General features: G+C 43.9%; 1 protein-coding gene across 11 annotated transcripts in view; it reads right to left on the reverse strand.

Moving 5' to 3' along the window:
* The window catches only part of IRAG1 (inositol 1,4,5-triphosphate receptor associated 1), a 126,512-nt gene that overhangs the window by 44,844 nt on the left and 55,747 nt on the right, over positions 1 to 25,921 (reverse strand). For 7 of the 11 annotated variants that reach the window (XM_021001923.2, XM_078148813.1, XM_021001928.2 and 4 more), the window contains 8 exons: positions 15,351 to 15,457; positions 14,113 to 14,183; positions 12,275 to 12,448; positions 11,032 to 11,112; positions 9,721 to 9,770; positions 4,553 to 4,588; positions 3,174 to 3,848; positions 480 to 558 (listed from right to left, as the gene is read on the reverse strand). In XM_021001923.2, coding sequence (XP_020857582.1) covers positions 480 to 558; positions 3,174 to 3,848; positions 4,553 to 4,588; positions 9,721 to 9,770; positions 11,032 to 11,112; positions 12,275 to 12,448; positions 14,113 to 14,183; positions 15,351 to 15,457 — 1,273 coding nt within the window. The remainder of the gene's footprint in view (positions 1 to 479; positions 559 to 3,173; positions 3,849 to 4,552; positions 4,589 to 9,720; positions 9,771 to 11,031; positions 11,113 to 12,274; positions 12,449 to 14,112; positions 14,184 to 15,350; positions 15,458 to 25,921) is intronic. The other 4 variants (XM_021001930.2, XM_021001921.2, XM_078148810.1 and 1 more) reach the window with 4 other exon arrangements.

Below are 25,921 nucleotides of genomic sequence, written 5' to 3' on the forward strand. Positions count from 1 at the left end.
ATATGACCAGTTAGGAGGCTACTACCATAATCCAGGTACAAGGCAAGGAAGACCTGGAGGCTTTGATAATGAGAAAACAGAGAACAGAGCCATTTTGTTACACAAACAAACAACAAAAAAAGAACTGATAGAAGTTGATAACTGATTTGGATGTCAGTCCGTTGATACACATTTATTAAGCACCTACTATATGCCAGGTGCTGTGATAAGTGCTAGAGATACAAAAAGAGGCAAAAAGATAGCCCCTGCCCTCAAGGAGCTTACAATCTAACGGATGTGAGGAAAGGAAATGAGCCTGAGTGAGCAAGCACCCACCAGGTGTCAAGGAGACAAAGAGAATGAAGCTTGGTAACCACGCATGGGTGGGCGCCATGTTGAGATGGCGGGACAATATGATAATGGCATGATGAGGAGGGGTCCAGGGCCTGTTGGCAGGAAACAGGTGCCACCTGGGGAGCTACTGCCTCCAACCTACCTACCTCTCTCTTGTTCCACAGCTTCACTGAGATCTGGAAGTTTCAGGCCCACCAAGTTCTGACTCCTCATCAGGATGTGTTCCTGGGCAGGAGAAGGAGAAGGTATTATTTTTAGAGAGTTTGGCTTAGTTGGGTATTGTCTACCCACCTCACTTTATTGTATCTCTGCCATCCTAAGTCCATTGTTTGAATAGACTCTTGTTGTTGTCTGTCCTTCGTTCTTGAAGGGGACCAATGACATCAAGAGGGTGAAGTCTTGAATTTCATGTGAATTGGATTTAAGTGAGGCAGAGCTGTGCAAAGTCAGCCTCACTCTCTTTTGTGGCAATTTCTGAAGTCCAGGGTCAAGAAATTCCATGCTCCCCAGCCCCGTGCCTGGACTAGTCATCTGTGTAAGTAAAGAAGGTCAACAAACAGGACTGAATGCCCAGGAGCCAAGTGGTATGAGATGGCACAGTAATTTAACTGCGGACAAACCAGCAGGGAGCCATTTGAAGGCCAGGATTCCTCGGTTTTCCTCTCACATATTTGGGGATGAAGGGGAAAACTCTAGTGCAGCCAGTTCCCGTCCAAACCTGGTCTCCCTCTCTCTTTGAATATCAGTCATATTGAAGCCTGAGGGTGAGGGTGCGAGTGATTATGGAAGATGAAGAAAGGAGCTATGGGAGGTTAGTGCCCACCCTCCCTCCTACTCCTGGATACCTCTAATTCTTCTACCCTAAGAGTAAAGAGAAGCAGCTGGTACCCTCCTAAGGGGCCATGTCCTCAGATTTGACTGGTGAAAGGTTTTTCTTTGGAAGGCATTCTGCACATCTAAGAGGTAGGAGGCATGGGCTGGAAATGACTTAAGTACCTCCAAAAGCCTTTCTGGCTTGAGTCCTGTGATTCTGACCCTAGAAACCAGGGAGCTCAAGTGTCAGGGAGGGAATGTTATATGAACTCCAGTGACTGTTCTGGGGAGAGTTTTAGACAGTTTGTTGATAGATTACCAGGAAGGAAGGATTCTTGGAACTCGCAGGGAGGCAGGGTTATTTCATCCCTGACCATGACAGCACTTAGGACTGACAAGGTATTTAGTCATCTGGTTCCTGTTTACATGTCACATGCTGTATGTTGAAGCCAGGAAGCCAGGCAGCCTGAAGTATGCAGGGCTGGCTGCTCCCAGAGGATCCACTCATATGTGAATAGCACACCTTCCCCATGGAACACCTGGAATTCTGGCCTGTAACATCGCTGTCTGCCAGGCCATCAGCAAACATTTATCAAGCACTACTCAGTGCCAGACTCTATTCTAAATGCAGGGGATACTAAGAAACTGTAAGATGTACAGAGTTCCTGAAGATGGCAAGAACGACCCACCTAATGCCCTCCTCGACCTGCCCCTTTCCCCTCTGCTGCCCTTCTGGGTCAAAAGCCACCTTCTGCCAGAACTGACCCTTCCTTCCTTGGACCATATGTAGAACCTTGGTTGTACCTCTCCTGTGTACTTAGCCAGTTTTATTTGAAAACAGAGGCTATCTGAGTTTTTGTCTTTTCCTTCCCCTGCCCCTCTCCTCAATAAATAATAATAACAGCAATAATAGCTTGATCCTCATTACAGCCCTGTGAAGCAGAGGCTATCATTATTATCCCCATTTTGCAGATGAGGAAATTGAGGTTCAGAGATGTTAAGTGATTTGCCTAGGGAAACACAGATACTAGTGTCTGAGGCAGGATCTGAACTCAGGTCTTTCTGATTCCAAGTGCTATGCCTTCAGGGCAGATTATAATTATAATTATTCACCTTTATATCACCCAGGCAGCTTTGGTGCAGTGACTAGACAGGTGGCCTCCTGAGTTTGAAAGATCTCAGATCAAGTCCCTGACTGATACATACAACACATCTCAGTGCCCCAGGCAAGGCTCTCAGAGTCAGAAGAGCAAGGACTGATCTCCTTCAGTAGAGGAGTATCTGCACTCAGGATTCCCAATTCAGACAAAATCATAGACCTCATCCAAAATGTCACTCAGTACCTAGAACAGCCCTCTGCATATAGGAAGCCCTTACCAATGTTTATTGGATCAAATAGAATAATAATAACTATCATTTATATTAATTATAAGTTCATGATGCCTCTCATTATTATAATGGTAATTATTATATTAACGAGCGGTAACATGGAGTAAAGGATAGAAAGCTGGCCTCACAGTCAGGAAGACCTGGGTGTAAGCCCCTCTTCTGACACATACTGCTATGTGACCTTAGGCAAATTATTTAACCTCTCAGTTCACTAAACAAGTCTATAAGACTAGAAGCTGCAGAGACTATAAGTTAGTCTGCATTGGTAGGGGGAGTTTCCTGACCAGAGCCCAATCTAAAAAAAAAAATTTATTATTCTGAAGGCTTGCCCCACATGGAAAAAGGAAGCCTCCTCAGTGTCCAAGTCTAGACCCATAGTGCTGTCCATTTGAGTTCAGAGTTGTATGGACTACAGGAGAAGTGAAGCGAGATTGTAGAATTATAGGTTTAGAGCTGGAGGGCACCTAAGAAGTCATCTAGGCCAATGTCTTCATTTTACATATGACAAAATCGAGGCCCAGTGAGGTTCTGTGCCTTACCCAAGGTTATACAGATAGTAAGCAGCAAAACTAGGATTTGGTCCCAGGTCCTCTGACTCCAAACCCAATGTTCTTTCCACTATTTCAGGGCTAGCCTACCTTGTTCCTAAGGCTAGCCCACTTTGTTCCCAGGGCCAGCCCACTCTTCTCCCACAAAGAACACACCTCTCTGAGCTTGGTCAGTTTCTGCATTCGCACAGGTTGAACCTGAATCTGAAAGTCCTTGAATCCTGATGATTTGGGGAGTTTGTTGCCAGCTTTGTTGGGAAAGCGTTTCTCTTCCTCTGCAGATGCCAGCTTGGCAATGACCTTGTCTTTTGGCCCCAGCTCCATGGCGCTACTGTCCCAGGACACCCCCCGCTGAAGAGGGGGTCGGAATCCAGAAGGTTTGAGGTCAGTTTTGGAGGGGGTCTTGGAGTTGAGTGGCTCCCAGGCTGGGCCTTTTCCCTGGGGTCCTTGGGGAGTTGGCCCTGGGCCCTGGATGTGGCTTTTCAGGAGGGGGTCACTTTCCTTGGGCTTCTTAAGAAGCTGCTTCCCTGGATCTTTTTCACCAGCACCTGTAGGGCTGTTGAGGGACATTTTCCCTCCACCACTGCCAGAAGCCAGAACCTTGGGTGTACTGTTCTCTGCGTGTTTAAGAGGATCAGAATTTTCTTTTTGTTCAGATGATGTCTCTTTGGGTTTCTCAGCACCGGGGGAGCGAGGAGCCAGTCGTCCCTGAGACACCTTCCTTTGGTCATTCTGCTTTCGGTCCGTTAGCCCCTTGGCGGCGTTCTAAAAGAAGAAGGCTGTGATTAGACCTGAGTAGGTACAACTGACGCCAGGACAAGGGGGAGCCTTCCTAGATGTGGAATGAGAAGAGAATTACATAACCTCTCTTAGCCTCAATGTTCTCAACTGTAGAATGGGCATAATAAATAAATAAACTGTAGGTTTAGAGCTAGACAGAAACTTAGAGGTCATATAGTCTATTCTCTTCATTTTTGCAGTTGCAGAAACTGAGGACCAGATAAATTTGCCCATGGTTACACAGATATTAAGAAGCTGAGCTAGAATTTGAATTCAGGTTTTCTGATGTCCAATCCAGACCAGAAACAGAGAAGGGAATTTCACTTTGGATCTCAAAACCAACAAGGAAATTCTGATACTGATGAAGGGGAGGACTAAGCCTTCCAGCCTTCATCCTCATCTCTTCCCTACCAGAAATTGGACTCTGACCTTGGAATCAGGGCTCCTATAAATAAGGTTTCACCCAAGACCTAACTTCCTGCCAAGCTTGACTCCTGACTTTTAGCATCATTGTTAAATATAACAGATATGGCCGGCCAATTTCTAACACCCCATCACACCTACTTTCACCTTCCCTCCCACCAAAAGCTGTCCAGCGGCCTGGCATCGCCAGCACTTTCCTCTTGTGGGTGGAAACTGCTGGGCCCTGCACACAGATTGTTAAAACTGAGTAGGGAAAGCAGACTCACAGGTAGGTCAAGGTGAAATGATGGATCATCTCCCTTCTGCAAGCAAGAAATAAACCAAAATTAAATGTTTTAAATGAACCAACACTTTTTGAAATGTTGATCTCTTAGTTGAGACAAAACAGATGGATTTAACTATATAAATATAAAGAGATTTTGCAAACTAGAAACTAATGTAGCAAAAATGACTATACTCTTAGACCCAACAAGTCTATTGCTAGGACTTTATCCTGAAAATATCATAAAAAGGAAGAGAGAGCCTATGTATACAGAGCCCAAACTGGTCTCTTTGTAGTAGCAAAAATTGGGAAGTGCCATCTGTGTCCAAAGGTTAGCAAATAGCTAAGTTAATTATGGCATATTTACATAATGAAATATTATGGTACCATAAAACTATATGAAGCACACAAAGGCATAGGGAAAGACCCTCAGGTAACGATGCCAAGTAAAATCGTTAGAACCATAGCTACTTAGACATTGATTATAATTATATAGAAAAAAAGAGGGAGGGAGACAAAGACAGAGACAAGAAAGCAGAAAAGAAATAAAGCTGGCCAATTGAATTTCAACTAGACCTTGAGTAGCATATAGGACAAAATAATTGTCTTTGCTTGTTTGTTAATTCATTTGGTTCTATTTTGTTAAAAATTAGAAGCTTTACATAATCAATCAATGCACATTAAAATGTAAGATTTTGCCTTTCATTTTAAAAAATATTTACTTCTGTGCTTTGTGGATGCTAACAAAGAATATGATAAAAAGTTTAAAGAATTAAAGATGATGTATTCCAAATCAGGAGAATAAAAAACAGATTGACAAAAATTCATGGTAAAATTATTTGATAAAAATTTGCTATCTAGAATCTATAAGTACTAGACACATATTTCTAAGCATAAGGCCCATTATCTAATGGACAAATTGACAAAGGATATGAATACCTAGTTCTCTGGGGGCAGCTAGGTGGCACAGTGGATAGAGCACCGGCCCTGACATCAGGAGGCTCTGAGTTCAAATGCGGCCTCAAACCAAACACTTGCTACTTACTAGCTGTGTGACCCTGGGCAAGTCACTTAATCCCAATTGCCTAAAAATTAAAAAAAAAGAAAGAATACCTAGCTCACAGATTCAGTCAGTCAACAAACATTCATTAAGTATCTACTATGTGTCAGGCACCGGATTAAGCTCTGGAGATGCAAGAAAGTCCTTCCTCCAGGATCTCACATTCCAGTGCAGGAGACAACATGTAAAATAACTAGCTACAAATGAGAGAATGTTCAGACAGAGTAGCTGGAAATAAACCAAGCAGCATGTAGTGGCCAAAATTGTTCCTCTTCACTTGAAAAGTATTAAAACTCTACTAATCAAAGAAATGCAAATGAAAACAACAGTGAGGTAATTTATACTCATCAAATTGGTAAAAATAATTAAAAAATGATAATATATTCCCAAAGGGAGTGGTTTGTAAACACTTAGAAAAGGAAGTAGTATCCACTGAAAGCTAGCGTCATTTCATCAAAAAACAAGCTATGCCAGAATAAGCTCATTTCTTCTTGTGACTGGCTAACTAGACAGTTAGATGAGGACAAAGCTATAAATACAAGGTCATGGGGCACTTAGATTTCAGCCAAGCATTTGATAGTTATCATGGTATCCTTGGGAACAAGATGAAGACAAATGGATTAGACAATAATACAACAGAACTAGTGGAATGACTGAGACCCAAAGGGTAGTCATCAGTGACTTTGTCAGCTTGGATGGAGGTCTCTAGCGGAGTGCCCCAGGGATCTGTACTTGGCCCTGAGCTGTTCGACATTTTTAAGTCAATGACTTTAACAAAGACAGATGCCTGTCAAAACTGAAGATGAAATTAAGCTGGGAGGAATAGCTAGATGACAAAGCTTGGATGCAAAAAGGTATTTTATGGGCTAGGACATTGGACTGAATCAAGTAAGATGAAATCTAATAGACATAAATGCAAAGTCACTCACTTGGGTTAAAAAACCAATTGCATAGGAACATGTTGGGATAAATATGGCTAGACTACAGTTCTTGTGGAAATAACTTGGGGGGCTTTAGTGGACCATAAATTCAATACAGGGCAATAATGTGACCTAGCAGCCCAAAAAACTGAATGCTACCCCAGGCTACATCAAAAGAGATGTCATGTACAGAAGGAAGAAAGTGATATCTCTGTCATGCTGTGCTCTGATCGTTATTTCTGGAAAGACACAGACTCCAGAATATATTCAGGGAAGGATAACCTTCCTAGCGAGAGGCTTCAAGGTCCTAATACAGTAGGGTAATTTGCAGAAACCAATGAAAACTTGGGAGGGACAGGGTAATTTCAATGTTTGAAGGACCGGCACATAGAAAGATTATACTTATTCTACTAGGACCCTGAAGGCAGACCTAGGAAAGCAATGCATGGAAGCTTCAGGAAAGAAGATATAGGTTCAACGTCAGGAAAATCTTCCTAATAATTAAAGATGCCCCCAAAATGGAATGGGATGCCTAGGGACGTAAGGAGCTCTTCCTCATTTGGGAGCTTCAAGCAGAGGGCCTAGGAAAACTTATCAGGCATGTTGTAGAATGAATTCTTGCTCAGGTATGGCTTCTGACCTGTCTACCAACTCTGGGATTCTAATTTTTAATTGTGATAACAGATAAAAAAACTGATGGTACCCTTTGATCCAGGGATTCTCCAAATACGACTCTAACAGGAAGAAATCTTTAGTGTACTGGAGTCTGGGGACCTGGACTTAAATCTCAGTTCTGCTTCTTATTACCTGGGTGACTTTAGGCACATCGCTACTTCACCAGGCCTCAGTTCTCCACCATGTGTAAAATGTCAAATCCCAACTCCTTTAGCTCTAGTGCCTTTGCTCTCTTATTTCCTCATTACCCTGTACAAAGCTTATCTGTACATATTTGCTTGCTCGTTGTCTCCCCCTTTAGACCGTGAGCTCCTTGAAGGCAGGATTGTCCTTTGCCGCCTTTTGTATCCCCAGCACTTGGCACAATGCCGGGCATTTGTTATTGACTGACGAGGGAGAGCACTAGATAACTTTTAAGGCCTTTCCCTGTTCTATTATCTGCATCCTCTTCTGGGGTGGGCTTATTATTACAAGAATAGTCAAAGCTGTTTTTACAGAAGGAAAAAGCAAACAAATCCCGGAAGCTAGGGCCATGGGAATGGTATATTAACAGAACAGAACGTGAAGGTGTCACAAGACTTGACAAATGGGAAGAACAAGAAGAAATAGGAACAAACGCATGAGACAATACTGGACAAAGGCCAGCAGAATCCAAAGAACAGCAGCCACACTGGGATACCAAAGATCACCGGACCCAGAGGCAGAAGACCTGGGTTTGAATCCTGGCTTCAGCCCTTCTTAGCTGTGGGACTGGGGTTAAGCAGCTTCACCTCTCTGAGGCTTGGGTTCTTAATTTACCAAGTAGAGAAAATAAGACTTGCACAGCTGCCCCCCATCTCACAAAGCTGCCTCAAGGAAAGTGAGAGACAGTGTTATCGAGTCACAGATTTAGAGCCGAAAGGGGTGTGTGACATCAGGTGGTGTCACACACGACACACATTTCACATATGAGGAAACGAGGCCCAGAGAACTGAAGTGATTTAGGGTCAAGGGGCTAGAGATCTGGAGATCAGAAGCCTTCTCTTCTAGTCTAATCTCTTCATTTTACAGATAAGGAAACTGAGGCCCAGAAAAGTTAAGTGATTTGTCCAAGGTCACACAAAGTAAATGACAGAGGCAGAATTTGAAACCAGGTCCTCTAGCTCCAAATTAAATGCTCTTTCCATTGTACCACAAAACCTTCTTATGATAAATAAATAAATATATATATATATACATATATATATGTATATATATATATATATGTATATATATATACACCATTTAAACATAGAAGTCTACATTAATGCAAGTTCTCACGACTCTTCCCCAACCTCCAATGCATTCAGGGAAGGAGTATGTTGGAGGCGGCTAGGACTATTAAATTTTTCAGTGTAAGAATTGATATCTTGGTAATTGGCAAATGCTATAAATTGGGTTTTGATTTATTGTTTCATTGATTGTCTAAACTTAAGAAATTAATAGAGAAAATGTTAATATTGCAATTTAAACTTAAAAGTATGTTTAGCAAACTTTTGTTTTTTTGAGCATGTATTTTTCTGGAGAGCCTGTTGTTAAACCTTTGCCAGCATACTGCTGGTTCAGGGGATGAATAATTTATCGGTGTAGATCCTATTTTGGATTAAGAACTTTGTAACATTCTATGTCCAGCAAAAGAAGTGTATTCTGGGGGCAGCTAAGCGGTGCAGTGAATAGAACACTGGCCCTGGAGTCAGGAGGACCTGAGTTCAAATCCAGCTTCAGACACTTGACACTTACTAGCTGTGTGACCCTGGGCAAGTCACTTAACCCCTATGTCTCACCAAAAAAAGCAAAAACAAAGTGTATTCTTACTGTTATGCTATAAGAAATGATGAGCAGGATGATTTCAGAAAAACCTGGGAAGACTTGCATGAACTGATGCAAAGTGAAGTGAGTAGAACCAGGATAACACTGTACGTACTAACAGTAATATTGTACAATGATCAACTGTGAATGACTTGGCTATTCTCAGCAACACAATGATCCAAGACAATTCTAAAGGACTCAGGATGAAAAATGCTATCCACCTCCAGAGAAATAACTGATGGAGTTTGAATGCAGATCAAAACATACTATTTTTCACTCTATTTTTTGTGTGTGTATGTGGTAGGGAAGGGTTGGTCTGTCTTTTCTTTCATAACATGACTAATAAGGAAATATGTTTTGCATGACTGCACATGTATAACCTATATCAAATTGCTTGTCTTCTCTATGAGAGAAGAGGGGAGGGAGAGAAGAAGAGAATTTGCTTGATTTTTTTTTTTTGGCTAGGCAATGGGGTTAAGTGACTTGCCCAAGGTCACACAGCTAGTAAGTGTTACGTGTCTGAGGCCGGATTTGAACTCAGGTCCTCCTGATTCCAGGGCCAGTGTTCTATCCACTGATCCACCTACTTGCCCCCAGAACTGAAAATTTTAAAAAGCAGATGGTAAAAATTGTTTTTACATGTAATTGGGAATAAAAAATAAAATTATTTAAAAAGAAGTGTATTCTTACCTGTAGTGGAGATCCTGGCCCAGGGAGGGAGGCAGCACACACCTCAGAACCTGGAACAATAAAGAGGAGAGGGGGCTGGGAAGGCACAGCCCGACCAGGTGTCGTTTCCCCTGCAGAGTAATGCGATGTCTACTTTCCTTCCCACAGCTTTACCTGTACCAGGTGTACCTGTGCTGCTGAGGACAGAGGCATCAAATCTGTAGAATTCCATCCCCAAACCATCACAGACAAGTTTTGCCTCCCGAGTATCCTGGCGTGCTAGAATGTCCTGGAGGTACTATCTTCTGGCCAAGATGGACTGGGTACATACTGAAGCATTTGGGGGACTTTTAAAGCCCCTCTATAGAGGCAGTGGGGGAGGGGATGGAACATGGGACTTGGAGTAAAGACCTGCCTCTGACACTGAGGCGCTGTATGACCCTAAGCTGAATGAATGAATGAAAAGCAAGGACTAAGCATTTACCACGTGCCAGCCATTCTGATGGGTGCAGGGGATATAAAACAAAGTGAGATAGGCCCTGTCCTCAAGGGGCTTTCATTCTAATGGGGGAGATGAAACTCAAACTCCTCAAGCAGCCCTTATGGGTGCTTATTCTTGACACTGTAATCACTACGCATTAAGGCATAGAGGGGTCGAGATATTACCAAAGGGGAATTCCCCATTTTGACAAAAGTTGGATTCCTCATTTGTCTGTATGGTCCATTTACACGTGTGGTGTCAAAGAGCAGAGAACTTGGAAGGCCATCTCCTTGTCTGGCCTTAGGTTGGAAGAAGGGATTACAGGACCAGATGTTTAAAGCTTCAAGGGACTTAGAGGTCACCTTGTCCAACCCCATTTTAGACATGAGGAGAGTGAAGCTCCGAGAGGTTACTTGAGTCGCTCACTGTCACACATCTAGCTTAGTAAGTGTCCAGGCAGGATTCAATCCCAGGTCTCTAACTCAATCCAGTGCTCTATCCACCATACCCACTGCCTCTGGTCTGGTGAAACCATCCTGTGGCTAACCCCGATTATTTCCATAACCTGCTCTAATGTCACTGGCTTCTTCTCACCCCAGGCCTGACCAGCAGCCAACCTCCTTCAATGTGTGCCCTCCTCAAATGGATCCCCTGCTGAAAGGAAGAGTCAACTGACCCATTCATAATCTGCCTTGGAATCTGAAGCTGGGGTAGGGCAGGGTGGAACCAGAAGAGGATTGTGGACAGGCACCCAGAGGAGAACAGGAAAGGTGAGAGGGAGCAGCCTGTCAGGCTAGAGGCCGGGCACATAGGGTTACAAGGCCCTGGGTTAAACACTTAGTTCACTTTACCTGGTAGTGAAGGTGGGCTGCTCAGGGAGTTGCTCTGGGACACTGTAGGAGAAGCTCCAGGACTGAGGTTTGGTGAAATGGCTGCAGAAACAAATATGGAAAGCCATGTCAGCCTCTCACTGGGACAGACCAGGGCATGTATACATACATATATATATACATACACACACACACACACATATATATGCATGTTTAAACATACATGTATACACACGCACATTCATATTTGTTTGTATTATATTGCATATATACACATACACATACATACGCAGATTATATGCTTATTTATTTACATGTTGTCTCCCCAGGTAGAATACAAGTTCCTTGAGGGCAGGGGCTGCTTCACTTCTTCTCTCTCTCACACTCTCTCTCTGTCATAGGAACCTTAAAGGGCATCTAATTTTACAGATTTACTGATTTTACAAATTTACTCCCTAATTTTACAGATGAGGAAACTGAGGCCAGGAGAAACAAAGTGATGAACATGTGGGCTGCCATTTCTACACCAGGCCTAGGAGCCCTGTCCAGGCAGAATGTAGGACTGGGCCCTGGTTCAGAGATATAGAAGCTGCTGCTGAGAGGGGACATAGTAACATGATGAGGAGGAATGGGGGTGGGGATGGGGACAGGGGAACATTCGGAAGGACAATGGGCAAGGCAGCAGCTTGATGGGCCACAGAGATATGTCCACAAAGTCCAGGTAGTTTTCAGACTGAGAAATTAAGTGACTTTTAGCACTGCTGTTTTGTTGTGGAGATCTGAAGAGGTCCAAGCCAGCTTTGCTCTGTAGTGAACCTCAGAAGGAGGGTCTTTTCACTTCTATACCATGTAGAGAGAATTCCAGTCAGGTTGCAACAGTTCTGCCACATTAGTTTCTAAAGGTAAGATTCTCTAGGTTGGTCTGTAAGTTCGGGGGTGGGGGCAGGCTTTTTGTATTGCCAAGGTAAAGAGAAAGCCCCCCTCAGAAACACCTCCCGATTTGTTTTCTTGACAAAAAATATTTGTTATGAGGCTTTTCTTTTTCATTTCAAATGAGGATAGGTGAGAGGGAAAGAAAATAAATGCTTGTTAATTGAAAAATTACATTAGGATTATGCTTTAAAATGTTAATTGAATTTAAAAACCCTCCCAGCTTTGTCAGGGCCGTGACCAGACTGCCCCCAGAATGTAGCCTGCACTCAGAGGAGCTCCCCGGGCCCTCCTGGCCCCAGTGGGCCCATCTTAGCCATGGGCTCCCTCCTACCTGAAGGGGAATCAGGCAGGCTGCTCCTGGACTTTCTGCCCCTCCTGGTCAGGAAACGCTCACTCACTTTCTTGGCCTCCTCAAGAAGCTCGAGGTTCCTCTTCTTATCTTCCTCGGAGATTTTGATGTCTGGCAGCTGGTCACTCACCAGATGGATGATGTGGCCTGCACTGTCTGCAAGTTTACGGCAAGTGAGTGCATGATGTGGCAGAGATGGTAAAAGGTGGGGAAGCTGAGGGGGGAGCTACCCTTTTTCCAGGCTTTCCCTGGGAGCACCATGCCCTTTCTCACCCAGGCCCTGAAAATTTCACTTGCTTAGCTGGGAGCCGTTCTCCTGGCTCCCCTCCCTCCTCCCTGGCCCAGCTCAGGCCCAGAGGTGTGGATGGGGCCACATAACCTGTAGGCCAATGGGATTTACAGCGAGAAGGGACACAAAAAGAGGGATTGGATTGCATGCCTTCCTTCCAGATCCCAGTCTGTGGGCCAGGCCACTGACTCTCCAAGGCTGCTTCTTTGCCCTAGGAATGACACTGTATGATGAACGTTTAAAATTAGCTCCAGAGCAGGGTTCCCCTGCCATTGGGTCTCCAAGCCAGTACCTGGCCCATAGGATTCCTCTGTCTCTCCCTCCTTCCCTCCCTCCCTCTGCCTCTCATCCTTTTCCTTCTTTTTTCCCCAGAAGGCTGTTTTTATCTCCCATTATTGGGCCTACAACTTTCCTGACATCAAACAGGGAAGAGCAGGCAGGAAACTGCAGTGGGGGCAGGGGAAGGGCCTTCATAGAACGCCTCAAGGGGCTCACAACCCCACCTTTGAGAACCACAGATTTTGGCTAGCCCTTTCACTGAGGAAGCTGAAGCCCAGAGAAGGGAACGGACTTTGCCACGACCTCAGAGTAGCAATATAAACTCAAGTCTTCTCCACCTGAATCCAGTACTGATTTGACTGCACCATGCGTAGAAACCCATGGAGCTCAGGGCTGGTTTGCCAAAGTCGTGCAGATAGCGTGGGAAGTATGGTGTCTTTACTTTACACCAGGGGAGTCAAATTCAAATAGAAACAGATCCCTGCTGGCACAACATTGACTTAGAAAACCACAAATTCACATTATCTATGTTGTATTATATTTTTACTTATTTCGTTAAGTATTTCCCAATTACACTTTACTCTATGGAGGTTTGCTGCCCTTGTGAATTTGACACCTCTGCTGTCTACCAAAAGAAGAGGGCAGACCTCCCCCTACCTTGAGGATCCTAGGTGCTGTCAATTCCTACCTATAGTCATCCTGATCGTCCTCCTTCTCCTCCTCCTCCCCCTCTTTTTTTCCTTCTCAGGTGACCTTTGATTCTGACCTAAAGGAGAGTAACCTCCAGGGGAGTCTTTCTGTGCTTGGCCCCATCTCCTTAGTGTTCTTTTCTTGAGTCTGGGATGACTTAAAGGAAAAACACTCTTTAGTCTCTGGGGAAAGGCTTCAGAAACCTCCAACTGATTCCCTTGATTACTGGTCAGTCATAAGGTCAGAGTTCATGGGGGCTGCCCAATTTTCCCATCAACCTTGAAAGCCTGATCTCATGCCTAGCTTGGTGTTAATTTGTATTTGTGCATCACCTTTCCCCTGTGAGGGCTGGATAAGCCCTGGGTTAAGAAGGTTGAAGTCAAATAGCAGTTGGGCTGGGACCCTCAGGTGTTGCCTCTAGCCATACCACAACTGGTCCAACAGGCCACCATATACAGCTCAACATTTGCTCGGGCCTTTGTGCTGTTTGGTTTTTTTCCCTAGAGGGGCAAAGCAAAGGCCTGCGTGATACAGACATCCACACAGCTGATGTGCTCCTTACCTACAGATGTCAGAGGTGTAAGGGAAGCCTTCATGTGTCGGTTAGAAAGCCAGTGACGAGGGCTGCGTGGTCTAGAAAACAGAATGTCGGGTTGAGGGAGGAAGGAAAGGGGACAAAACCGTGCCTGCTTTTACCCCTATGGGCTTGACAATCCACCCTGGGGGCTGCCCAGAAGGGGCTGGAAATAGAGTCACAGGGAATTCTGAATTCTTTGTCACTCCAGGGCAAGATAGAATCTCTCCAATGGTGAAGCAGTCAAGTGGAAAGGGGTCACTCAAGCCAGAGCCAGGCTAACAAGACACCTTGATGTGAAGGCAAGAGCCCTGAGCCTGAGCTACTGCGTGTGGAAAAGGAAAAGAGAGGGAGCGGATCTGGGTCAGGTGGTCTGTGGTGCGCTAAGTTAACAGTATTTAAAACTGACATTTATATTGGGCTTCAGGCACAATATCTCATCTTTGCCCCTTCACAGTTCTTTGAGGTAGATACTAGAGTTGTTACCACCCCCATTTTGCAGATGAGGAAACTGAGACTGAGAAAGGTTAAATATCTTGCTGACTTACAATCTGTAAGTATCAGTGATAGGAGATTTTCTCATCTCTCCATTCATGGGCAAATAATAATAGTCGCTAATATTTATAGAATACCTAATATGTGCCAGGCACTATGCTAAGCTCCTTACAATTAATATCTTATTAGATCCTCATAACAACCCTGGGAGGTAGGTGCTATTATGATCTCCATTTTACAGATGAGGAAACTGAGGCAAAAGTAAGGTCAAGTGACTTGCCCAGGGGCATACAGCTAGTAAGTGTCCAAGGCTGGATTTGAAATTGGGTCTTCCTGACCCCAGATCTGGCACTCTATCCACTCTATCACTTGGCTGCCCTAACTAGCCAGGCAACGGGCCTGTTAAGGCCCATTGATTCGGAGCTGGGAGGAACCTTGGAGGCCATCAATCCAGTCCAACCCCATCATTCAGCAGATGAGGAGGCAGTTTGTCCAAAATCACATAGGCAGTAAGTAGAAGTGTCAGGATTTGAACCAAGGCCCTCAGGCTCCCAGGGCACCACTCTTTCCACAGAACGACAAGGCCTCTTTTTAGGCTGTGGAATTTGATTTACTGTTTCCTGGTCTGATTCCGGCCCATCCCTGCCTTTGCACATCAAGGTGGGCTATCACCTCAAAGACCTCCCTCCATACCTAGGCAGAGACAGGGGAACCCAGGGAAGGCACAGTACCTGCTCACCAGATTTTTGTCATTCTCCACATCTGGCGTGACAGCATCCTCATCCCCAGGCAGGACAATAGATGGTGGCTGGCACACAATCTCTTCAACAGGAGGGCCCTGAATTGGTTTGTGATAAAAGAACAAAGTATATAATAAGTAGTAGTAAGTGCTATATGCATGTTAATTATTGTTACAGTACAGTAGACATGGTAAGTGCGATAGAAATGTTAATTATTATTACAGTACAGTAGACATGGTAAGTGCGATAGAAATGTTAATTATTATTACAGTACAGTAGACATGGTAAGTGCGATAGAAATGTTAATTATTATTACAGTACAGTAGACATGGTAAGTGCGATAGAAATGTTAATTATTATTACAGTACAGTAGACATGGTAAGTGCGATAGAAATGTTAATTATTGTTACAGTACAGTAGACATGGTAAGTGCGATAGAAATGTTAATTATTATTACAGTACAGTAGACATGGTAAGTGCGATAGAAATGTTAGTTGTTCATCATCATTATCATCGTCACCATCATTAAATGTTGCACAAACCCCGAAGTCTCTGTGGCTGGGTGACTGCTACACATGGCATTCTCCCAGACATCCTCTGGGGCCTAGATCAGGAGTTCTTTGCCCTTTTTGTGCCATGGATCTCCCTTTGGCCATCTGCTGAGGCCTATGGACCCCCTTCAGGATCATGTTTTTAAATGCATAGAATACATAGGAAATTATTTAAGTTGAAATACAGTTATCACAATATTTTTAATACTGTGTACCCCAGGTTAAAAACCCCTGGACTATGGGGTGTAGAAGACACAACCTGGTGGATATGGAGATCTTTCTTGATAAAAGATACAAACAGCATTTCAGTTGGATTATGTAGAAAAAAAGAGTGTCCCCCATTCCATACCTAATCCATTAACCTGCCCAGTTCTGTCAAGAGGAGGTAAGGTCTATATGCTGGGAAGCAGAGGTCCCAAAAAATCATCTTTTCCCAAGAACCCCTTTGGAAATCCAAGGTCAGTGGGCAGCAGTTGGGAAGAAAGATGGTGCTAGGAGGGAGGGGGCAGACCAATGCGTGCTGCTTCCTTTTGCTCGGGTATATGTTTTCAGAGGCTAATTTTAGCCGCTTCCACAACATGGACTGGCTGCAGACTTCTACTTCTGGCTGTATTTGTACCTGGAAGGCTGACACATGTGGAAGGAACATGGAAAAGCCCAGGAAGAGAAAAGTAAAAAAAAGACCACTCCCTTGACTTTTCCCTTCCCTTCACTGGCCCTGAAGCCTAACTCTATCAGTGGGGCTAAGATGCAGCCAGAGGAATCCTTATCAGGTGCACAGCCACCTTCCTGATGGGCTTTTCAGGGACCAGGGAGATTTGCTTGGGGGTGTGAATCAGCAGATTCAGAGAGCCTCACCTCTCAAAGTCTGCAGCAAACAAGAAATGCATATAAAATATCCTAATCCCAATCTCTCCCAGGTCTGGACCAGTCTATGGCACATGCCACCAGTTCAATTATCCTTTTCTCTTTCTTCTTTTTTTTTTATTTTTTGGTGAGGCAATCAGGGTGAAGTGTCACACAGCTAGTGTCAAGTGTCTGGTCTGAGGCTGGATTTGAACTCAGGTCTTCCTGACTCCAGAGGCAGTGCTCTATCCATTGTGCCACCTAGCTGCCCCCAGCTCAATTATCCTAAGGCACTGCTATGATTCCATCACTGCTCACTTGCTTAATATCCTTCAATGGTCTCTTGTATCTATAGGATCCAAATTCCAAATTCCTTAGTCTGATAGCCAACTCCCTTTACAACTCGGCTTCAACCTATGAGCCTTATTTTCTACAAGTGCTCCAGCCAGGAGTGTGCTGCTATGAGTTTTTACAGGTTCTGGAGCTGATTATGAAATTTTCAGCATGAGCATTTACAACCACAGAAACTGGCAAATGCTACAAATCAGGGCTATTGATTGCCTAGTCTTAAGAAAGTGATGGAGCACATTTTAATAACGCAAAGGAAACTTAAAAGTGTGCTGTGGGCACATTTCTTTTGGAAAGCCGGTTATCAAACATCTGCTAGCACATCTTCTGGTTCTAGCCGGCCAGGACTCCATTCATGTCGTTCCCTCCTCCTGGGATGTTCTTTCTCCTCCATTCTCCTTGCCCCCACCTCCACTTGTCCAACACTACTGATGCTTTCAGATTCAGTTTACACTGGACCTCCTCCATGAAGACTTCCCAGATTCCTTCCCCCCTCTAAACCCAGAAGGAACTTGTTCATTCCAGAAGGGCTTTGTTCACACTTCTACACTCTCACATTCTTCCTCAAGAGAGCACCAAGGTCTGAAGCCCTGCATTTGAGTCTTGGTTCTAACATCTCGGATTATAGATCCAGGGTTAGATAGAAGAGGACTCACTTCTGTGAGGGTTCGGGTAGTTTAAATGACATGGCTGAGGTGACATAGGTAGAAGGGATCAAAGGAGGAATTGGAACCCAGGCCCTCTGACTCCAAAGCCAATATTTTTTCCACCATGTGCTGTAGGATTCTCAGAAGGACACTTAACCTTTTCAGTGCCTCTCTTTCCTCATCTATAAAGTCAGAAATCATTCTGCTCGGATTTTCTCCCTCATAAAATGAGGGAAGCACTTTGTAACTTGTAAAGCCCTATAGAAATGGGGTGTGATTAATACATGAACTGTTCCTATAATTTGGGGCAGCTAGAAGGTGAAATAGTGCACAGAGTGCTGGGCCTAGACCCAGGAGGACCTGAGTTCAAATCCACCCTCAGACAGTCACTAGCTGTGTGACTATGGGCAAGTTATTTAATCTCTGCCTCACTTTCCTCATCTGTAAAATAAGGATAATAATAACCCTTCCCTGGAAGAGCTGTTGTGAGTTTGAAATTAGATGATAATTGTGAAGTGTTTAGCACAGTTACTGGTACATATTAAGTGCTACATAAATGTTAACTATTGTTCCTGATACAATTTCTATACCTGTTTTGCCTCCCCTACTAGATTGTAAGCCCCAGGAAGAGTTTTTCCCCATTTTGACGGCTTATCTAGGGCTGTGGCACACAATAGATACTCAGTAAATATTTATGCAATAAATAAATGAATAATTGTTGAAATTGTTCTAATATCCCTAGCTGGACTGAAATTGGTATAAGGCATTCATGGAGACCATTGAAAAGGGAAAGGCAGATGTGGGTATCAGTGAGGGAGCCTCACTTTCCGCATTCTCTGGCTGGTAGGTATTGCGCTCTGGTAAGAAGGCACTGTATGTGCACCGTGTGTGATCACGGGTGTTTTGATGTAATGATCAAGTTCACCTCCTCTCGAAACCTTCCAACAACATGCTGATTCCCCAACTAAAGGTGGCTTCAGTCAGGGAGTGGAGAGATGCTGAATGTTTCCACCATCAAGCCCTCTCAGTCTCTGTGGAGAGAATCCTGACTTTGGAATCTGGGTTCAAGTCCTGGCTCTGCCACTTAACAGTTGTGTGACCTTGGGCAAGTCACCTGACTTCCTTAGGCCTCAGTCTCCTCACCTGTAAAAGGAGGGGGTTGGACCCCAGAGGTCCCTTCCAGTTATAGATCTACATGCCTATGAACTTCATTCATTAGTCCTCAGACTAACCCTCAATCCAAACAAGAAGAAAGTCTGAGACCCCAAGGGACAAGGTCTTTCTGGGATTCAGATGAATCCAAAAAATCAAAATGAAAACTCTGATGGACTTGAGTCTGAACCGTAAAACATGCACAGAGTCAGGGCTGCAGAGTGAAGAGAATGCAAAGGGTTGGGAGTCCAAAGACCTAGGATCAAGCCCAGTCTGCATGACAGGTCACTTAGCTTCACTGCTTTCTCATCTGTAAAACTGGAGGGGAGAGAGGGGGAACCAGATGATCTCCAAGGTTCTGAGTAGCCCTAAATCCTATAATCCTGTGTGTGTTCTTTACTAGGTTCCTATGTAATGCCATGGAAATACTATTCTGGTACAATTCCCTTCCACATACTCTACAGTCCAACCAAATTGGCCTTCTCCTTATTGCTTACATGTGACATTCTATTGCTCTATTGCCCACCTCCATGCCTCTGTTGTAGACTGTCTCCCCTGTCTAGAAGCTGTTCCCTCTTCCCCTCTCCCTCAGAGAATGGAATGTAAGAGCATTTATAAACTATTTACCATGTGCCAAGCGCTGGACTAAGCAATGATGATACAAATGGAAAATCAAGACAGTCCTTGCTCCTAACAGGTTCCCATTTTAAATGGTGGAGACAACACATAAATGAAGGTCCATGTTTGTGTTCAGTTCATGGCAGATGGAAAGAATACCGAGTGTCCTTCAAGACTCAGCTCACCTGCCACACCTATGAGAGGCCTTTTCTGATGCCCCAATTGCTATATCTCCTCCACTGCAATGACCTATGTTATTTATTTAGTGTATACACTTTTATGGGTGTGAGTTGCAGTAGAATGTAAACTACCTGAGGGCAGGAGCCATTTCATTTTTGTCTCCGTGCCCCCAACACTTAGCATGGGAATGCTCAATAAGTTCTTGTTGATTGGTTGATTCTATGCTTCTGAAAAATATGTCTGAAATTTTTTTGGTTATTTCAATATAACTGGTTTTCTTTGTAATCCTCCATACTTCATTTTATGCATTAAAATATTATTTAAACTGGTATATTGCAGGCCTTCTCAGTGGGTGGGGGGTGGCGGAAGTGAGGGAGACGATTTGGAACTCAAAATGTTAAAAAAATGTTAAAAGTAAATAAACTCATACAGGAAATACATAAATAAATAAAAGAAAAAAGAAAAATATTCTTTAGAGAAGGGATCTCTCTCAGCTTCGCCAGACTGCCAAAGGGACCATGGTACAGAAAAAGGTTAACAAGCCCAGCTCTGATAATACCCCCTCTCCCTCCTCCAGCTGCTTTAATCTGCCGTGGGCCTGTTAGAATTGGGGTTCAACTAAGAACAGACAGTTCTTGGGTGAGGATTCTCCTAGGAATGAATGAAGGCCCTGGTCTTTTCCATGTCTATTTTGGCTACCAAGAGGTTTTTTATACTTCCGTCCATGTTTTTGAATTTGTTCCAGGGGCTGACATGGTAGGTAGGATAAGCTACCTTGGGATAAATGAGATGATGCTATGTTATCTGTGAAGCATCCTCATAGACAGTTAATAATTAGAGTTATGGCTCTTAATCATGATGAGATTACACTTGGAGGATTTGGGCGTTCCATCACAACGATTCTCAGACACATTTTCAGATTCATAGAACCAACTAGTCAAGTCAACTAGCATTTATTAAGCACCTAGTATGTGCTAGAAAATGTGCTAAGTGCAGGGGATGCAAAAAGAGGCAAAAAATAATCTCTACTTCCAATGAGTTCATATATCAAGTTGAATGTTGTGCAGAAGAGAGGGAGGTTATAGGTAGTGGAAAAGAGGAGCCATTATTACATGCCCAAGGCTGCTGGGGGCAGGAAGCAACCTCAAGGATGATGTTGGTCATGGTAAAGGGCGGAGGCAATCCCAAGTGGGGAAGGAAGGGGCGTGGGTGGAGAACGTTAGTTATGCTGGAATCAGCCTGAGGAGCTGAATGGCTGGTGTCTGAGAGTTCCCGAGTTGGTACCAAGTAGAACAGAGGCATGATTCAGTGGTTGTGGAGGAGGAGAGAGTCCCTGTGTGCAGGGAAAGGAAACCATAGCTTGAGTAGAAATCATTTGGCTGGAGACAATACAGTGACTGTCACAGAAGTGTGTTGGTGGGTGTTAGCCCTTGGTGTGCCTTTAACCCTCTTCTAAGAAGGTGTAGACCACAGAAGGTCTACACCTGCACAGGGTAACAGTCATAATTCGAAATGCTGCAAACAACTCAGTTACTGATTCCACCCTGTCAACCTTGGAAACACTTCACTAGTGGAGGAAATATTAAAAAATAGATTTTTTAAATTAAATTTCCCAAATCAAATTGCTTGCCTTCTCAAGGAGGGGAGAGGGGAAGGAGGGAGGGAGAGAATTTGGAACTCAAAATTTAAAAAAAATGAATGTTAAAAATTATTTTTACATATGATTGGAAAATATAACAATTTTTAATTAAATTTCCTTTGCTTCTAAGTGATTTCTTCCTCTTAAGTGCAGGAAGCCCCACTATTTTAACTGCACTGTGTACAGTGGGAAGATTTGGAGCCAGAAGACCTCAGCTTTCAATCCAGGCACTTATCACCTTGGACAAGGACCTTTCATCATTTTAGGCCTCAGTGTCTTCATCTATAAAACAAACGTGTTGGACTGCGTGACCTGTAAGGTCCCTTCCAGTTCTAAATTTGTGACCTAATTACCAAAGCAAATTTGATCTTCTCTGATTATCCTTGTATACATTACCTTATTTAATCCTCACAACAACCCTGGGAAATAGGTGCTGTTACCACCCCTATTTTACAGTTGAGGCAACTGAGGCAAACAGAGGTTAAATGACTTGCCTAGGGTCACACAGCTAATAACTGTTTGAGGCCAGATTTGAACTCAGGTCTTCTAGATTCCAGCCCCAGTATTTTATCCACTGAACCACCTAGCTGCCTCTGAAGGAGGTTGAGTGAATTGGTTAGGATCACACAGCTGGCAAATATCTGAGGTGGAATTTTGAACTCAGGCTCTGGATTCCAAGTTCAGTTCCCTTTGCCACCTAGCTGCCTCTGGTAAGATACTTCCCACCTCCCCGCCCTCCTTCCTACCTCCCCCACTAACCTGCAGAAAATGAAAGCTCTCTTGACATTTTGAAATATTGCCCTTTGGCACAAAATTTCTATCTGTCCCTATTCCAAATGTTATTTAATAGTGTGTCCAACCCTGAATGGAGTGGTGAAGTGGGGGAGGCAGTCCCATTACACCCAAGGATAATAAGTCCAGAGATCACAGAACCATAGAAACTGAAGGCTGGAAGAGACCTCAAGTCCTACAATTTCACCATCAAAAAAGAGCTCACAGGGCATCTAGCCAATCTAATCCCCTTTTTGATACAAGAATCCCCTCTGTAACTTCTCATGTTTGCATATTTAGAGCTGGAAGAAACCTTGGCTACAGTGGCCTCCAAAACGTAAAATTAAACTTCCTTTGTTTCTAAGTGGTTTCTTCCTCTTCAGTGAAAGAAGCCCCACTATTCGAACTGCACACGGTATGGTGGAAAGATTGCGGGATTTAGAGCCAGATCTTTTTCATCCTGGCTCTGGTACTTATTTCCTGTGTGACGTTGGACAAGAACCCTTAATCTTTCTCGACCAACGAGGTCACACAGGTAGTAAGTGACGAGATATCTGAATTCAGTGGAGAAGTTATACAAGACCTGCTTAAATACTTCATGTGAGAGGAAACCACAGGAGGCTAACCCATTGTTGGACAGCTCTGACTGACAGAACATGTTTCCTTCCATTTAGCTAAAAGACTGCCTATCTGCAATGCCATCTATTGTTTCCTGGCTCTGGGCTCTGGGGCCAAGCATGAGAAGTACAATCCCTTTTCCCCCGTGACAGCCATTTGGATGTCGGAAGACGGTGAATGTTTACTAAGCCTTTCTTCTCTAGGCTAAACATCCTGAGTTCCGGCTACCAGTCCTCCTCAAAGCATGTTCTCCAGTGCCCTCCCCATCCTGCTCTCCTTTACATATGCTACAGTTTGTCGACGTCCCTGCCAAAAACATGGCTCCCAGACTGAACACCAAGCTTCTGATATGGTCCGGCCCCAGGCAGAAATCTCCATTGTTGCTTTCTTCTTCTGGCTACTACACTCATCATACCAATTTTGAGGTCACTGAATCCAAATGCTACATTTTACTGGTGGAAAAAATGATGAAGTAAGTTTTATGATAAAGTGATAAGTGTGATAAAATTATTAAGTGATTTATAATTATAAAGTAGGGCAGTGATTTAGGTTTAGGTTGCAAGAATACAGGACAAAGAGTGTCAGTTCTAGCCCACCTCACCAATGTGCCCATGGGAAACCTCAACCAATAGAACAGAATCCCTCAGAACTAATCTGGTTTTTGTACCTTTTTACTCTTCTCTTTCATCAGAAACTCTCCCTGGAACCCGTTGACATTTGAATTGGACTCAGTAAATTCCTTTCAACTCCCATCATACACCTGATTTGCTAGGTCTAGGACCACGCAGGTTATCTGGAGTTTCACGTGGAGTTTGGCCACATTGGAAGGGTGGGCTGGTGTTGTTGGTAACTTTCAGCCACAACCAAGTTACTTCACTTCTCATTACTGTAATATGGGACACTGATAAAGGCAGAATTAACCAACAAGTAAAAAGTTCTTCTGCTCAGCCTCAAAGAATCAAACATCAAGAGAGGGAAGGGGAGGAAAAGAGAGAAGGGGAATGATAAAGAATGCCTCCATCTTTTTGTTTTTAAGTGTCTTCTTGTTTAGATCTCACTTGAAATGCATTAACTGGTTGTAAAAATGGAAACTCCTTTCCCAGATGTGGGAGGTAGAGAGGGAAAGGGAGAAGTAGGCAAGGCTAAGGCAGACTTCTAAGTCATAATCTCAGCCTGTATTTTGCTCTAAGCCCAGCCATAGGACTACGGACTCACCAGGACTCCCAGGAGAAATCTATTTCATAGGTCACATTTTGTTCCTGTTGAATAAATCTTATAGAAACATTTAAATATTTATTCTCTTGATAAACTCCCAGGAATGTACAATGACTTTGTAACAGACTGTGTCCCACTATAAATAGAGAGCGGTGTTGCAAACTGGAATCCTTCGTCCTTTTCCCCAACTTCACATGACTAGACCCAAGATAAGCACTAGGGGAAGAAAAGAGAAGCTTGTAGACAGAGACTCCAGAGTTTAACTTGGGCTGAAAGATCCTGGCAAATGCTTGTGGAAGAAGCCAGTTTCTCTCAAGCAGCAAATTTTCCATATGAATAGCTACTTTCCTCCAGGCCTGGGACCGGTTCCTGCCCCGGGGAGCACCATTACCAGCAAGGAGACACTTCAAGGAGCTAGAAAATGGCATTTATGTGGCTAGGAAGGAAACGGCCTCTTGAGGTAAAGTGAAGGGGGCACACACGGTATTTATCTTTCTGTGTATCCCCAGTACTTAGCACAGTGCCTGGCTTGTAGCAAGCACTTAAGAAATGCTTGTAGATTAAGTTATTTGTGAGAAAATAACATTCTAGAAATGAATTGTGCTAGAAAATAATATTTTCTATAAGAGAGTAATTTGCAAAATGAGGAGAAGCTCATGGTCCTTGAGAATCCTACCTAAGACTAGCAATGGTCTCGCAGTCAAAGAAGAGGCCCAGTAGAGTGGAAAGAGCCCTGGCCTGGGGATCAGGAGACCTGGGGTCTTGTCCTGGTTCTGCCATTAACTTGCTGCTCAACGTTTCCCTTCTCTGGGTTGTGGTTTTTTCCTCTGTGAAATGGGTGAGGTTGGATGGTACTATTGGGCCCAGCTAGCACCTTTCCAGATGCATGATGGGAGTTGAAAGGAATTTACTGAATCCAACTCAAATATCAAGGGGACCAGAGGAGAAGTAACTGGGAATTTGCTGAAAGCTTCAAGGACTTAGGGTCCTTCAGAAGCAAACATGAGGCTCTGTATCACCACGACACAGCCAAAATGAACACCAGGACTGATCTGGGTTGCTTCAGTCCTAAGTCATCAAGATTATGCTAAACTGGGATAAAACAAAAGTCCTGCACTTAGGCCCCCAGATCAATCACACATAAATAAAGAGTGGTAGCATGAATATTTTTTAAAAAGCAATGAGTATTTTTTAAAGTAAAAATAAGCATTTAAAAAAGAGAGACATGAGCTTAATGTGATCCAAAAATATACCATAATGACTAAGGAAATGAAGATGATTTTAGGCTATCAGGAGTCTTGAGGTAGATGGAGAAGGAAGGGAGAGACCCATGATGCTTTGCTCTGCTCGGACCACATCTGGAATATTACATCAGTTCTAGAGAAAAAACTGACAAACTTGAGCATGGACAGAGGAAGGGCTGCCAGGATGGTAAGGGGAGTGGAGACTTTTCCCTAGACTGCCATCTAGGCAGGGGGACCATCTTTTGCCTTTGTTTGCATCTACTGCTTCACACAGTACCTGGCACAGAGTAGGTGCTTAATAAATGCCTGTTGACTGATGGACTGGGTTGTTTAATCTGTAGAAGAAAAGATTGGGGAGGGTGGAGAGGGGGGCATGATAGCTACCATCTATATCAGAAAGGCCGTCAGGTAGGTAGAAGAGGATCAGAAGGAAGGACTAGCAGGGGTGGGGAATCTGTGGCCTGGAGGCCACATGTGGCCTTCTAGGTCCTTGGGTGCAGCTTTTTGACTGAGTCCAAGTCTTACAGAACAAATCCTTTTACTAAGGGGCTTTGCTCTGTGAAGTTTGGATTTAGTCAAAGGACCGCACTTGAGGACCCACATGTGGTCTTGGGGCCACAGGTTCCCCACCCCTGGTAGTGGATGGTGTCAGTTTCTATCAGAACTAACAAAAAATAAGCCAGGTTTTCTCAAGGGTGGCAGGGAATGGGGAAGATCAGTGGATCTTCCGTCC

The sequence above is a fragment of the Phascolarctos cinereus genome, unplaced genomic scaffold (assembly GCF_003287225.1).
Source record: "Phascolarctos cinereus isolate Bilbo 61053 unplaced genomic scaffold, phaCin_HiC Scaffold_9;HRSCAF=440, whole genome shotgun sequence".
NCBI lineage: Eukaryota > Metazoa > Chordata > Mammalia > Diprotodontia > Phascolarctidae > Phascolarctos > Phascolarctos cinereus.